Here is a 12,542-nt window from a genome sequence, read left to right as displayed (position 1 = left end):
TTGGGCAAGTATAGTACTTGCATGGCTGTGGGGTATAGCCCAACAGGGTCCCTGTAAGATGTTTGGTTTCTCAGTTACATTAATATTTTCTAGAATGTTGAAAGCAGATAATCTTTTCCATCTAAGCCTTGTGATGTGACACCTTACTCTTCTTTCTGAAATGTCAATGTGTTTTACTGGGCTTTTAAGAAATCATTTTGAAACTTAGTTACTGACCTAATTTCTTACTAGTAAGTTATGAGTAATTTTTAAATATTAGGGCAAAAAAATCTTACTCTTCTATTATGTGTTGCATAGTATATAATATATACCATATGTTGTATATGCTATATATAAAATATAGTATAGTGTATGTTGTTATATATTATTCTAAGTTCTGTTTTATGTCGACTTTCAGCATTTTGTTTATAAATAATAGCCTAAGTAAAAACCGTTAGCATCATTGACTTTGTTCTAATATTCTTGATGCAGATTGGGACTTGGGGGTTTGCCTGGAGTATGAATGTAAAAGAAAACAACTGTTAAAACCTGTGTTCCTTAATTCTTGGATTGATCTCAGAGTAACTTACAAGGTAAGGGGGCATGTTCACTTTCCTTCTGTTGAAAAGTTATTAAACTTTATCCCACACATAGGCTTCCCTGATAGCTCAGTTGGTGAAGAATCCACCTGCAATTCAGGGGATCCCGGTTTGATTCCTGGATCAGAAAGATCTGCTGGAAAAAGGATAGGCTACCCACTCCAGTATTCTTGGGCATCTCTTGTGGTTCAGCTGGTAATGCAGGAGACCTAGCTTTAATCCCTGGGTTGGGAAGATCCCCTGGAGAAGGGAAAGGCTACCTACTCCAGTATTCTGGCCTGGAGAATTCCAAGAACTGTATAGTCCATGGGGCTGTAAAGAGTCGGACACGACTGAGCGACTTTCACTTCACACATGGGTATGGGTTTCTACAAACAAAATATTTTGTTTTGAAGCATCCATATAAATACTTAAAATATATAAAAACAACACAAAAATAAGCACCTTTCAAATCTAATAGAATAAAAATCATGAGAAGTAAATGGCTAACTGTATAGCCTCTCACATAGTAATTATTTTTTAAAATATATTGTCTTTCATTTGACTAGATTTTCTATAGAAGAAAACCAAAAGGACTCAGTGGTGCCCTGCAAGAAGTGGGAATGCAATTCTTGGGGCGAGAACATTTTGGTTAGTATATCTTGAGATTAATTTTATTATGTAAGTCATTTTATTTTTATACAGTCTTTCATTTGCATCTCATTTTTCAATGATGTCATTAACAAAGAATATCCTCAGCCTGGAAAAAGCCCTAGTCTATACATTCAGATTATTTCCAAGATTTTCAAATTACCACTTCCTTAAAATATTGTAAAGTTTTATATAAGACTGTTATCTAGTGGATTTCTAGTTTCTTAAAAAAAAAAATGAAAAGAATTAGCCATATCAAATGGAGACTGTAAACAAATGCCCAAATAATAGAGTAGACTAGTGAAAAAACTGAACAAGATGATTAGATTATGCATAAAACATGATCCCTACAGAATGTTGGTCATATTTTTTATATATATTTTAGTTTTATTCAATTATAGTTGATTGACAATGTTGTGTTCATTTCAGGTGTACAGTAAAATGATTCTTACATACATATACATGTATTCTTTGTTAGATTCTTTTCTCATTTGGGTTATCATAGAATATTGATTAGAATTTCTTGTGCTATACAGTAGGTCCTTGTTGGTTATCTATCTTATATATGGTAATGTGTGCATGTTCATCCCAAGCTTTTGACTTATACCTCACCCCTTTTTCCCCCTCATATCTGAAAGTCTGTTTTTGTTTTGTAAATAAGTTCATTTATATCTTTTTTAAAAATCAGATTCCATGTATGAGTGATATCATATTTGTCTTTCTGTCTGACATACTTCATGTAGTATGATAATCTTTAGGTCAGTCCATGTGACTACAAATGGCATTATTTCATTCCTTTTTATGGATGAGTAGTGTTCAATTGTATATATGTGCCACATCTTCTATATCCATTCCTCTATTGAACATTTAAATTGCTTCCATGTCTTGGCTGTTATAAACAGTGGTGCAGTGAACATTAGGGTGCATATATCTTCAGATTATGGTCTTCCCTGAATATATGCCCAGGAGTGGGATTGCTGGATCATAATGGTAGTTCTATTTTTAGTTTTTTTAAGGTATCTGCATACTGTTCTGTAGTGGTTGTACCAATTTACATTCCTACTGACAAGGTAGAAGGGCTCCCTTTTCTCCACAGCCTTTCCAGCATTTATTGTTTGGAGACTTTTTGATGATGGCAATTCTGACTGGCGTGAGATGATACCTCATTGTAGCTTTAATTTGCAATTCTCTGATAATAAGTGATGTTGAATATCTTTTCATGTGCTTTTGGCCATCTGGTGTGTCTTTGGAGAAATGTTTGTTTGGATCTTCTGTCCATTTTTCAATTGGGTGATTTGGTTTTTTGGCATAGAGCTGCATGAGTTATTTATTTTGTTTGTTTATTTTGAAGATTAATCTCTTGCTTGTTGCTTCATTTGCACATATTTTCTCTGATTCTGTGAGTTGTCTTTTCATTTTGTTTATTGGTTTCTTTGCTATGCAAAACATTTAAATTTAATTAGGTCCCAATTGTTTATTTTTATTTTCATTTTCATTACTCTAGCAGGTAGATCAAAATAAAAACTGCTGTGATTTATGTCAGAGAATGTTCTGCCTGCATATCCCTCTAAGAGTTTTATGGTGTCTGGGCTTACATTTAGGTCTTTGATCCATTTTGAGTTTATTTTTTGTGTATATTGTTAAAGAGTATTCTAATTTTGCTCTTTTACATGTAGCTGTCCAGTTTTCTCAGCATCATTTATTGAAGAGACTGTTTTTTTCTCCATTGTATATTCTTGCATCCTCTATCATAGATTAATTGACCATGGATATATGAATTTATCTCTAGGTTTTCTATCTTGTTCCATTGATCTATATATCTGTTTTTGTGCCAGTTTAATACTATTTTGATTACTATAGCTTTGTAGTATAGTCTGAAGTCAGGAAGCCTGTTTCCCCTAGCTCGGTTTTTTTTTTTTTTTTTTTTGGTCAAGATTGCTTTGGTGATTTGGGGTCTTTTGTGTTTTCCTACAAATTGTAACTTTTTTTTTGTTCTAATTCTGTGGAAAATGCCACTGATAATTTGGTAGGAATTGCATTGAGTTTGTATATTGCTTTGGATAATATGGTCACTTCACAATATTGGTGCTTCCAGTCCAAGAACACAGTATATCTTTCCATCTGTTTGTGTTATCTTTGATTTCTTTCAGCAGTATCATAAGATATGCTGTATTTCATATAACACTGTGAAGTGTTCTGAGTATAGGTCTTTTGTCTCCTGAGGTAGGTTTATTCCTAGGTATTTTATTCTTTTTGATGCAGTGGTGAATGAGGTTGTTTCTTTAATTTCTCTTTATGCTCTTTCATTGTTAGTGTATAAGAATGCAAGATTTCTGTGTGTTGATTTTGTATCTTGAAATTTTACCAGATTTGTTGATGAACTCTAGTAGTCTTCTGGTAGCATCTTTAGAATTTTCTATGACTAGTATCATGTCATCAGCAGCCAGTATCAGTTTTACTTCTTCTTTTCCAATTTGGATTCCTTTTATTTGGTTTTTTCTTTTCTGATTGTGATGGCTAGGACTTCTAAAACTATGTTGAATAAAAATGGTGAGAGTGGACATTCCTGCCTTGTTCCTGATCTTAGAGGGAATGCTTTCAGCTTTTCACTATAGAGAATGATGTTAGCTGTGGGTTTGTGATATATGGCCTTTATTATTTTAGGGTAAGTTCTCTCTATTCCCATTTCCTTCAGAGCTTTTATCATAAATGGGTGTTGAATTTTTGTCAAAATCTTTTTCTGCATCTATTAAGATAATCATGTGGTTTTATTTTTTAGTCTTTTTATTTTAGAGCATAGTTGATTAATAATGTTATTAGTTTCAGGTATACAGCAAAGTGATTCAGCTCTACATATACATGTATCTGTTCTTTTTCAAGAAGGCAATGGCACCCCACTCCAGTACTCTTGCCTGGAAAATCCCATGGGCGGAGGAGCCTGGTAGGCTGCAGTCCGTGGGGTCGCTAAGAGTCGGACACGACTGAACGACTTCCCTTTCACTTTTCACTTTAACGCATTGGAGAAGGAAATGGCAACCCACTCCAGTGTTCTTGCCTGGAGAATCCCAGGGACGGGGGAGCCTGGTGGGCTGCCATCTATGGGGTCACACAGAGTCGGACACGACTGAAGTGATTAGCAGCAGCATACTGGGTCTTAGCTGTGGCACATGGGATATTTGGTCTTTGTCGCAGCATGCAGAATCTTTAGTTACCAGCATGTGGAATGTAGTTCCCTAACCAGGGATCCCAGCCCCCTGCAGAGTGTTAGCCACTGGACTACCAAGGAAGTCCCCATCCATTTTATTTTTGTTTTAATTTTTGTTGTTTGTTTTTTTTTAACTTTTTATTTTGTATTGGAGTATAGCCAGTTAACAAACTATGTTATGATAGTTTCAGGTGAATAGTGAAGAGACTCAGCCATACATGTAAATGTATCCATTCTCCCCAAACTCCCCTTCCATCCAGGCTTCCATATAACACTGAGCAGCGTTCCATGTGCTACACAGTAGGTCTGTGTTGGTTATCCATTTTAAATATAGCAGAATGTATATGTCAATCCCAAACTCCTAACTATCCCTCCCCCATCATTCCACCTGTTACCATAAGTTCTTTCTCTAAGTCTCTGAGTCTGTTACTATTTTGTAAATAAGTTCATTTGTATATATAGGTAGATAGGTAGATTGTACATGTAAGTGATACAGGATATTTCTTTGTCTAACTTACTTCAGTCAGTGTATCTAAGTCCATCCATGTTGTGGCAAAGGCCTTATTTCATTCTTTTTAATGGCTGGGTAATATTCCTTTGGGCTTCCCTGATGCCTCAGTGGTAAAAAATCTGCCTGCAATGTAGATATGAGTTTGATCTCTGTGTTGGGAAGATTCCCTGGAGAAGCAAATGACAACCCACTCCAATACTCTTGCCTGGGAAATCCCTGGTGAGCTACAGCCCGGAAGAGTCAGACATGACTTAGTGACTATAACTACCACAAATAATATTCCGTTGTATATATGTACCACATCTTCTTTATTCATTGTTCTGTCAATGGGCATTTAGATTGTTTCAGTGTCTTGGCTATTATAAACAGCACTGCAGTGAGCATTGGGGTGCATGTATCCTTTCGGACCATGTTTTTCTCCAGATACATGCTCAGGAGTAGGGTTTCAGGATCATATGGTCGCTGTGTTTTTAGTTTCTTTAGGAACTCACTTATGTTTTCTATAGTGGCTGTACCAGTTTACATTCCCACCAACAATGTAGGAGGGTTTCCTCTTCACACCCTCTCCAGCATTTACTGTTTGTGAATTTTTTGATGATAGCCATTCTGACTGGTGTGAGGTGAGGGATCTCTAGTTTTAATTTGCGTTTCTCTGATAATTTGCGTTTCTCTGATAATTAGTGATGTTGAATATCTTTTATGTGCCTCTCGGCCATCTGTATGTCTTCTTTGGAGAAATGTCTGTTTCGGTCTTCTGCCCATTTTTTGATTGGGTTGTTTATTTTGATGATATTTAGCTGCATGAACTGTTTGTAAATTTTGGAGACTAATACCTTGTCTGTCATATCATCTGCAAATATTTTCTCCCATTCTGTGAGTTGTCTTTTCATTTTGTTTATGGTTTCCTTTGCTGTGCAAAAGCTTTTGAATTTAATTAGATCCCATTTATTTCTTTTGTTTTTATTTCCATTACTCAGAAACAGATCAAAAAAGATATTGCTGTGATTTATGTCAAAGAGTGTTCTGTGTTTTTCTCTAAGAATTTTATAGTGCCCAGTCTCACATCTATGTCTTTAACTCATTTTGAGCTTATTTTTATGTATGGTGTTAAAGAATGATACCTAGAGACAAAAAGAAAGCACAGTGATCTAAAACCTATGGGCTGGAGCCAAAGAAGTTCTAAGGGAAGTTTGTAGCAATACAGTCTTACTTCAAGAAACAAGAAAGTCTCAAACAACCTATTCCTACACCTAAAGCAATTAGAGAAAGAAGAACAAACAAAACCTAAAGTTAGTAGATAGAAATAAACCATAAAGATCAGACAGAAATAAATGAAATAGAAACAAAGAAAGCAATAGCAAAAATCAGTGAACCTAAAAGCTGGTTCTTTGAAAAGATAAAATTGAGAAACCTTTAGCCTGACTCATCCAGAAAAAAAAGGGAGAGGACTCAAATCAACAAAATTAGAAATGAAAAAAGAATTACAGCTGACATCACAGAAGTACAAAGGATCATAAGAGACTACTACCAGCCACTCTGTGGCAATAAAATGGACATCCTGGAAGAAATGAACAAATTCCTAGAAAGATACAGTCTCCCAAGGCCAAACCAGGAAGAAACAGAAAATAATTATGAACAGACCAATCCCAGTACTGAAATCAAAACTGATTAAAAAACTCCTAACAAACAAAAGTTCAGGACCAGATGACTAAATGTGGGAAATCTTTCATTGGTGAGGCTGCCACACCTTTCCACAAGACCATTTTATATGATGAAATTTAGTAGATGATCATAAAACCAACTGCATGTTCCAATTTCTGCTTAAGTGGTAGTTTACTTCTTTACATAGGTACCACTAAATTCAGTCTTTGATATCTGTTTCCTCAGGGTTGGATGATTCTCGGAATACTGCCCTTCTTGCTTGGAAAATGATCAGGGATGGTTGCTTAATGAAGATTACAAGGTCTTTGAACAAGGTTAGTGGTGTCTTGCCTCTTTATTCCGTTATTTCAAACTCCAGAAGTAATTATAGGCTAACTGAAATGTAGATGTTATGTATGCTGTCATTTATAGATCAATCGGTGCTGACGTTTTTCTTTTTTGTCATATTATATAATACTAAAGAAATTATGAATGCAGGGTTTCTAAAATTGTTGGTTTTATCTGTGGAATCTTAGGTTTCCACTAAGAGGAATCCTAACATTTTCACCAGAAATTTGAATATGGATCAAGTTGAAGAAACATCAACCTGTACCAATAACACTCATGATCCCAGCATATATGGTGGGGAGCCTAAAAATTCAATAAAATCTTACAAGAAAATTCAAATGAAGTCAGTTGGTGTGAATTCTCCTATAAAGGTACAGCAGGATCAGTTACAACAAAAGGACAGCATAAAAGCAGGTCTTTGCAATGTCAGAAGCTGTTTATCTCTCTCTAATGCTACTAAGTCCTGGACTTCTCTGGGGCAGTTGCAGTCTTCCAGCCGGAATACACCTATGCAGAAGCAAATAAACCAACATCTTGGAGTTAATACCAATTCTAAGTCTTTAGCAGTTGGTTCAGAACTGGTACCTGTTTCAACTACCATTTCATCTTTTAATAATGTTTCTGATATGGAAGTGAGTTCTGCTCTTGACTGTTTACCTATGTTGGCTGATTGGGAGGATGTAGCTTTACTGCCAGCATCTCAGCCCGAGCAAAATATATTTTGTATACCTCTCGTTAGTGACTCAAATGTAGACACTTCACTTAATTCTGGAGAAAGAGTAATGGTTTTAGAAGAATCTGAAATGTTAAGTCATGAAAACTTTGGAGGCACAGAAGAAACTCCTCAAAAATCTGTTACCTCTAAGTCTATTGTATATAAGAGTCCCCATACTACTATTTATAATATAAAGGGAGCCAAAGATCCAGGTTCAGATACTTTTGGCTTTAAATTACCTGAACGTAAATCAAGTAATTTCAACAGTGTTAATTCCAATGTGTCTCATCCTTTAGTTTTGGGGAAACATCGTCTTTGTTTAGATGATAGTAAAAGGAATCCATCCAGTCCTCCACTTTTCCCACCAGCAAAAAAACAGACTTTCACTATTCATGAAGAAAAGCCTGCATCATCTAATGACTCCCCAGGAGCAATTTCTTCCTGGAAGATTCTCCCTTCTGTCTTAACTTCTACAGTTAATCTGCAAGAGCCTTGGAAGAGTGGAAAAATAACACCTCCTTTATGCAAGTGTGGCCGAAGATCTAAGAGACTTACTGTTTCTAATAATGGACCAAACCATGGAAAAGTCTTCTATTGTTGTCCTGTTGGGAAGTACCAAGAAAAGAGAAAATGTTGTGGTTATTTCAAGTGGGAACAAACACTTCAAAAGGAAAGAGCGAACAGTATAGTTCTACCTGATTCCCCAGGAGGACTCACTTTTAGTTCTCTAGAAACAAACCTTATTTGTGACAGAAATGTAAATTTCTCTACTAAAAATTCATTGAGACTCAGACCTTCAATGAGAAATTGACCTTTTTTATGTCTAAACTAGTGCAGTAAAGAGAAAAAAGTGTGTATAAGGCTACATGTTGTGAGGACTTTGCATATCTGAGCTCTGTAAGCTACTCTGGGGCTATTCAGCACATTCACACACACGCACACTGAAAATAGAAAAAAATAATATCACAGCCTTCTAATTTCATTCACCAGTTATCTAATTTGTCTTCTCTCCATGTATGAATCCTGATTGTCCCCTGAATTTCCACACATGAGTATGCTGATAATGTCTTACACTATTTTATTTATATTTCATATATTAACTGTTACCAAACTTATCACACTTTTTTGAAGAACCACAAATTAAATACTTGGTAAACTGTATTTATTAGATTAAATATAGTAGCAATATTAATACATGATATCCTATTTCTTTATATTGAATTATAATTGTCATACAATATTATATCAATTTCAGGTGTACAATATATGATATCCTTTTACACTTAGACCTTGAAACAAATTTTAAATTATTTTTAAATTATGTGAATAACAGTGTGACCAATAAAAATTCCCTACACTATTTTCAGGTAGATACTTGTACTTTGAGAATTATGATAATCTATTATTTAAGACTTTTCTAAAAACTTTATAACTTGTTTCATTTTATTTCACCCCTTAAAAATTGGTTCTGATTTATAGTCAGTGTATCGGTAGAATTACTCAACTAAGATCTGAAATTCAATAGGTCAGAGATTTAGTTCAGAAATTGCTTCTACACTATGTGTTTAAAAATTCCTCAACAACTGGTGGTATTCTTTTTATATTACCAAATTTTAAAAACATTGACACTGATGCAGAGGAATTTATTGAATGTTTTATTTCAGAATCCAGCCTGTGAGGTTATAACCACAGGATATTTTAAATCAATTAATTCATAAGCATACTATCACATTTTTTACCACCGTTTCATAATCTTTGATTTTACAGAGTCTTATTTTTTAGAGACCATCATAATTACTGGAATAGACTTAAATTGTTTCCCATTCTTTCTTCCTCAGTTCGTTTCTTTTTATCTTCCCACTAATAGTCTTTGGCAGCTCCTGAATAAATTCTACCTGTAGATATCCAAGGGAAGAAAATTAGGCCAGAAGTTTTCATCTTTAGACAAAGTCAATTATGTAACAGTTCAATTATGAACTCTAGTTGAAAGAATCAGGACACCAGTTGGGAGGTTTTTTTGATAACAGCCAAAAAAGGGAGAATGGATATTGTTGAGGATATTTTTTGTGATATTTAGTATTTACTATAAGTCCAGTAAGCCAAATGATCCTACAAATTAAGTTAAGAGTTTCATTTTAATCTCAAAGATTCTGTTTCTTATCCATGTCATTAGTTCAGTTTGAAATGTTTGGTATAGCACATTTCAAGAGAATGTTCATTAAAATGGAAAAAATAAACAGCTAAAAATTTCTAGAATACTAAGCAAATATTGTTCTTAGAGTACCTACCTTTCTGGGATATTTGTAAGGTGCTGTATTTCTTTTTACATGCTCCTGAATCTCCTTTTTTAGTTGTTCTTGATCATGTGACTTGTAATCAGGATTCAGAACAATAAAAGCCTTTACTACCTAAAATAAATATTTGAATGATGAGTTGTATATTTTTATGTTTCAATGTATCTTTCTCTTAACTTGAGAATCTAAATAAATACCTCATGTGGTGAGCCAAATGTTTATTAGAGTCTGATCTCAGCTTTATGCTCTTAAGCCAGCCAGCTGACTCCCACACCTAGATTTTGTATCTAATGTGTGCCTGTGTGCTCAGTTACTCAGTTGTCTCCAACTCTGTGACCCCATGGACTGTTGCCTGCCAGGCTCCTCTGTCCATGGAATTTTCCAGACAAGAATACTGGAGCAGATTGCCATTTCCTACTCCAGGGGATCTTAATACAACAGAGCTTCTGGAAGCCCTACTTTGATTTTGATCTATACTTGAACTGTCTCATCTCACTACATCTTAAACTACTTTCTGATATGTTTCTGATCATCTCTGCTCTTGACTTCTTGCCTCATCTGTTATCCCCTTCAAAAATTTTTCTTTTGGAAACTTGGTAGTGCACTAAGCACAGTCTTTTATAAAACAACCCATCCTGATCTAGTCTAGCTTACAGGTCACCACGCTCAGTACGGTCCTAATAAACAGTCTTCTCACTGGGTTTGCCATATCCTTGTTAAAAGAAACAGTTTGCTGAGACTGTCCACTCTTTATTTCATAGACACTTCTGTTGATGCAAGGCAGTTGTGTATGTGTGTCTATGCATGTATATAATTTTATTGTATTCATTGTTTGACATTTCATAAAATTTATTTGTATTTATGCTTGTTCTATTGCTTATCAACATTTTTATGAATTGAAAAATTGCATCCTTGCTATAAGTGAATTGTGCAAAGGCAAGTTATTTTAAGAACTAGTGTTTGTAATTACTGGTTTGCATATTGATGACTCATGCACCTTGGATAAATCTAACTTATCTTTATAGAATTCTTTATAAACCATTACAGAAAATGATAAATTAATAAAGAAAAATCTAACATGGTTAAAAGCATGAACTCTGAAGTATACAACCTGAATTTGAGTCACACTTTGCCTATAATCTCAGGCAAGTAAGGACACATCTCTGCCTCAGTTTCCTTCTCTGTGAAAGGAGTTTATGAGGATTAAGTAAATTAACATAGATATAGGGCTTATAACAATACCTGGAACATACATACTAAGTCATTAAAAATATAAGATATCAGTTGTAGTAATTTCTTTTGCACAGAATTTCAGGGAAACTCTGAAGCCCACTTACAGATTTTAGGTTAAAAAAATCTTATACTTCTAGTACTACAACTAATACCTAATATTTTTAATGAGTTAATATGTTCTGAGTATTGTTATAAGCCCTATACCTATATTAACTTATTTAATCCTCACAAACTTTTTTAAAAATAAATTAAAGATCATTTTTAATTTTATTCTCCGGAGAAAACCAGCAAAGTGGTGTGAATTATTCCTATTTTTCCTAAGACATTTATATTTAAAATTGGAACCCTGCTGTACATTACAACTTTATATCCTTCTCTCTTTTTGTAATTTTTTTGTTGAAGTATAGTTGATTAACTGTTTTGTTAGTTTCAGGTGTACAGCAAAGTGATTCAGATATAGATAAGATATAGTTTTTTTCAGATTCTTTTCCCTTATAGATTTATTACAAAATATGGAGTGTAATTCCCCTCACAGAATCCTTTTACAGAGGAGGAAATGATGACTGATGTTAGGGGAGAGACTCATTCCACCTACTGATGGCATTCAGAGCAAAGGGACAAACTTCAATAATCCCTGAATCTTTTCCCTACTTGCATTACTGGAATGTGGAATATTATTGACCATGCCTGGCAAAAAGTACCTGAAGAGTGGCATGGAATCTTTAAACCCAGACTACCATGTGATCAACCCCAACAGAAGTGAGCTTTCAGGACTTCTGCCTTATTTATTATTTCCTGAAGCCTCTACTTACTGACCAACCCAGCTTGCTTCTGGTTACTTAGTTCCTATTTCTGACCTTGTTCCTAGTCCTGATATCTGATGCCAGCCTATCCTCAGCTACACTAGGGGCCATGTTAGTTTCCAGATCTGGGTAACAACTTGAACGTATCTAATTAGCTTCTGACTTCCCTGGTGGCTCAGACGGTAAAGCGTCTGTCTACAATGCGGGAGACCCGGGTTCGATCCCTGGGTGGGGAAGATCTCCTGGAGAAGGAAATAGCAAACCCACTGCAGTATTCTTGCCTGGAAAATCCCATGGACGGAGGAGCCTGGTAGGCTACAGCCCATGGGGTCGCCTCTGGTGTGAACCTGGGTTGTCGGCATTCACACTGTCTTTGCTCCAGTACTCCATGGAGAGGATTCAAATTCTTTATGGAGTGTATATTTTCAGTCTCATTCTGTAGCGGTTCATTCTAATTAGCATATTTCTATCTGACTAGCATATTTAATAATGAGTCTCTAAATTACATAATTAGTGAATGAATCATTTAGGTAATTCTGTTTCAATGAACTACTGTTTAAAAGTATGTGTTAGACTGCCAACAA

General features: G+C 35.0%; 2 protein-coding genes across 5 annotated transcripts in view; one reads left to right on the top strand and one right to left on the bottom strand.

Annotated features, from left to right (window-relative positions):
- The window catches only part of ERI2 (ERI1 exoribonuclease family member 2), a 15,603-nt gene extending 6,823 nt beyond the window's left edge, over positions 1-8,780 (top strand). For all 3 annotated transcript variants that reach the window (XM_010837154.1, XM_010837155.1, XM_010837157.1), the window contains exons 6-9: positions 472-572; positions 1,127-1,208; positions 6,812-6,900; positions 7,102-8,780. In XM_010837154.1, coding sequence (XP_010835456.1) covers positions 472-572; positions 1,127-1,208; positions 6,812-6,900; positions 7,102-8,439 — 1,610 coding nt within the window. In that variant the 3' untranslated portion in view covers positions 8,440-8,780. The remainder of the gene's footprint in view (positions 1-471; positions 573-1,126; positions 1,209-6,811; positions 6,901-7,101) is intronic.
- A 481-nt stretch (positions 8,781-9,261) lies between these two features.
- Positions 9,262-12,542, bottom strand: part of ACSM3 (acyl-CoA synthetase medium-chain family member 3) — a 56,540-nt gene continuing 53,259 nt past the window's right edge. For both annotated transcript variants that reach the window (XM_010837159.1, XM_010837158.1), the window contains 2 exons: positions 9,917-10,036; positions 9,262-9,523 (listed from right to left, as the gene is read on the bottom strand). In XM_010837159.1, coding sequence (XP_010835461.1) covers positions 9,437-9,523; positions 9,917-10,036 — 207 coding nt within the window. In that variant the 3' untranslated portion in view covers positions 9,262-9,436. The remainder of the gene's footprint in view (positions 9,524-9,916; positions 10,037-12,542) is intronic.

This window comes from Bison bison, unplaced genomic scaffold, assembly GCF_000754665.1.
Source record: "Bison bison bison isolate TAMUID 2011002044 unplaced genomic scaffold, Bison_UMD1.0 scf7180017864072, whole genome shotgun sequence".
In the NCBI taxonomy this organism is placed as follows: Eukaryota; Metazoa; Chordata; class Mammalia; order Artiodactyla; family Bovidae; genus Bison; species Bison bison.
This window is presented reverse-complemented; position numbering and strand designations above follow the sequence as displayed.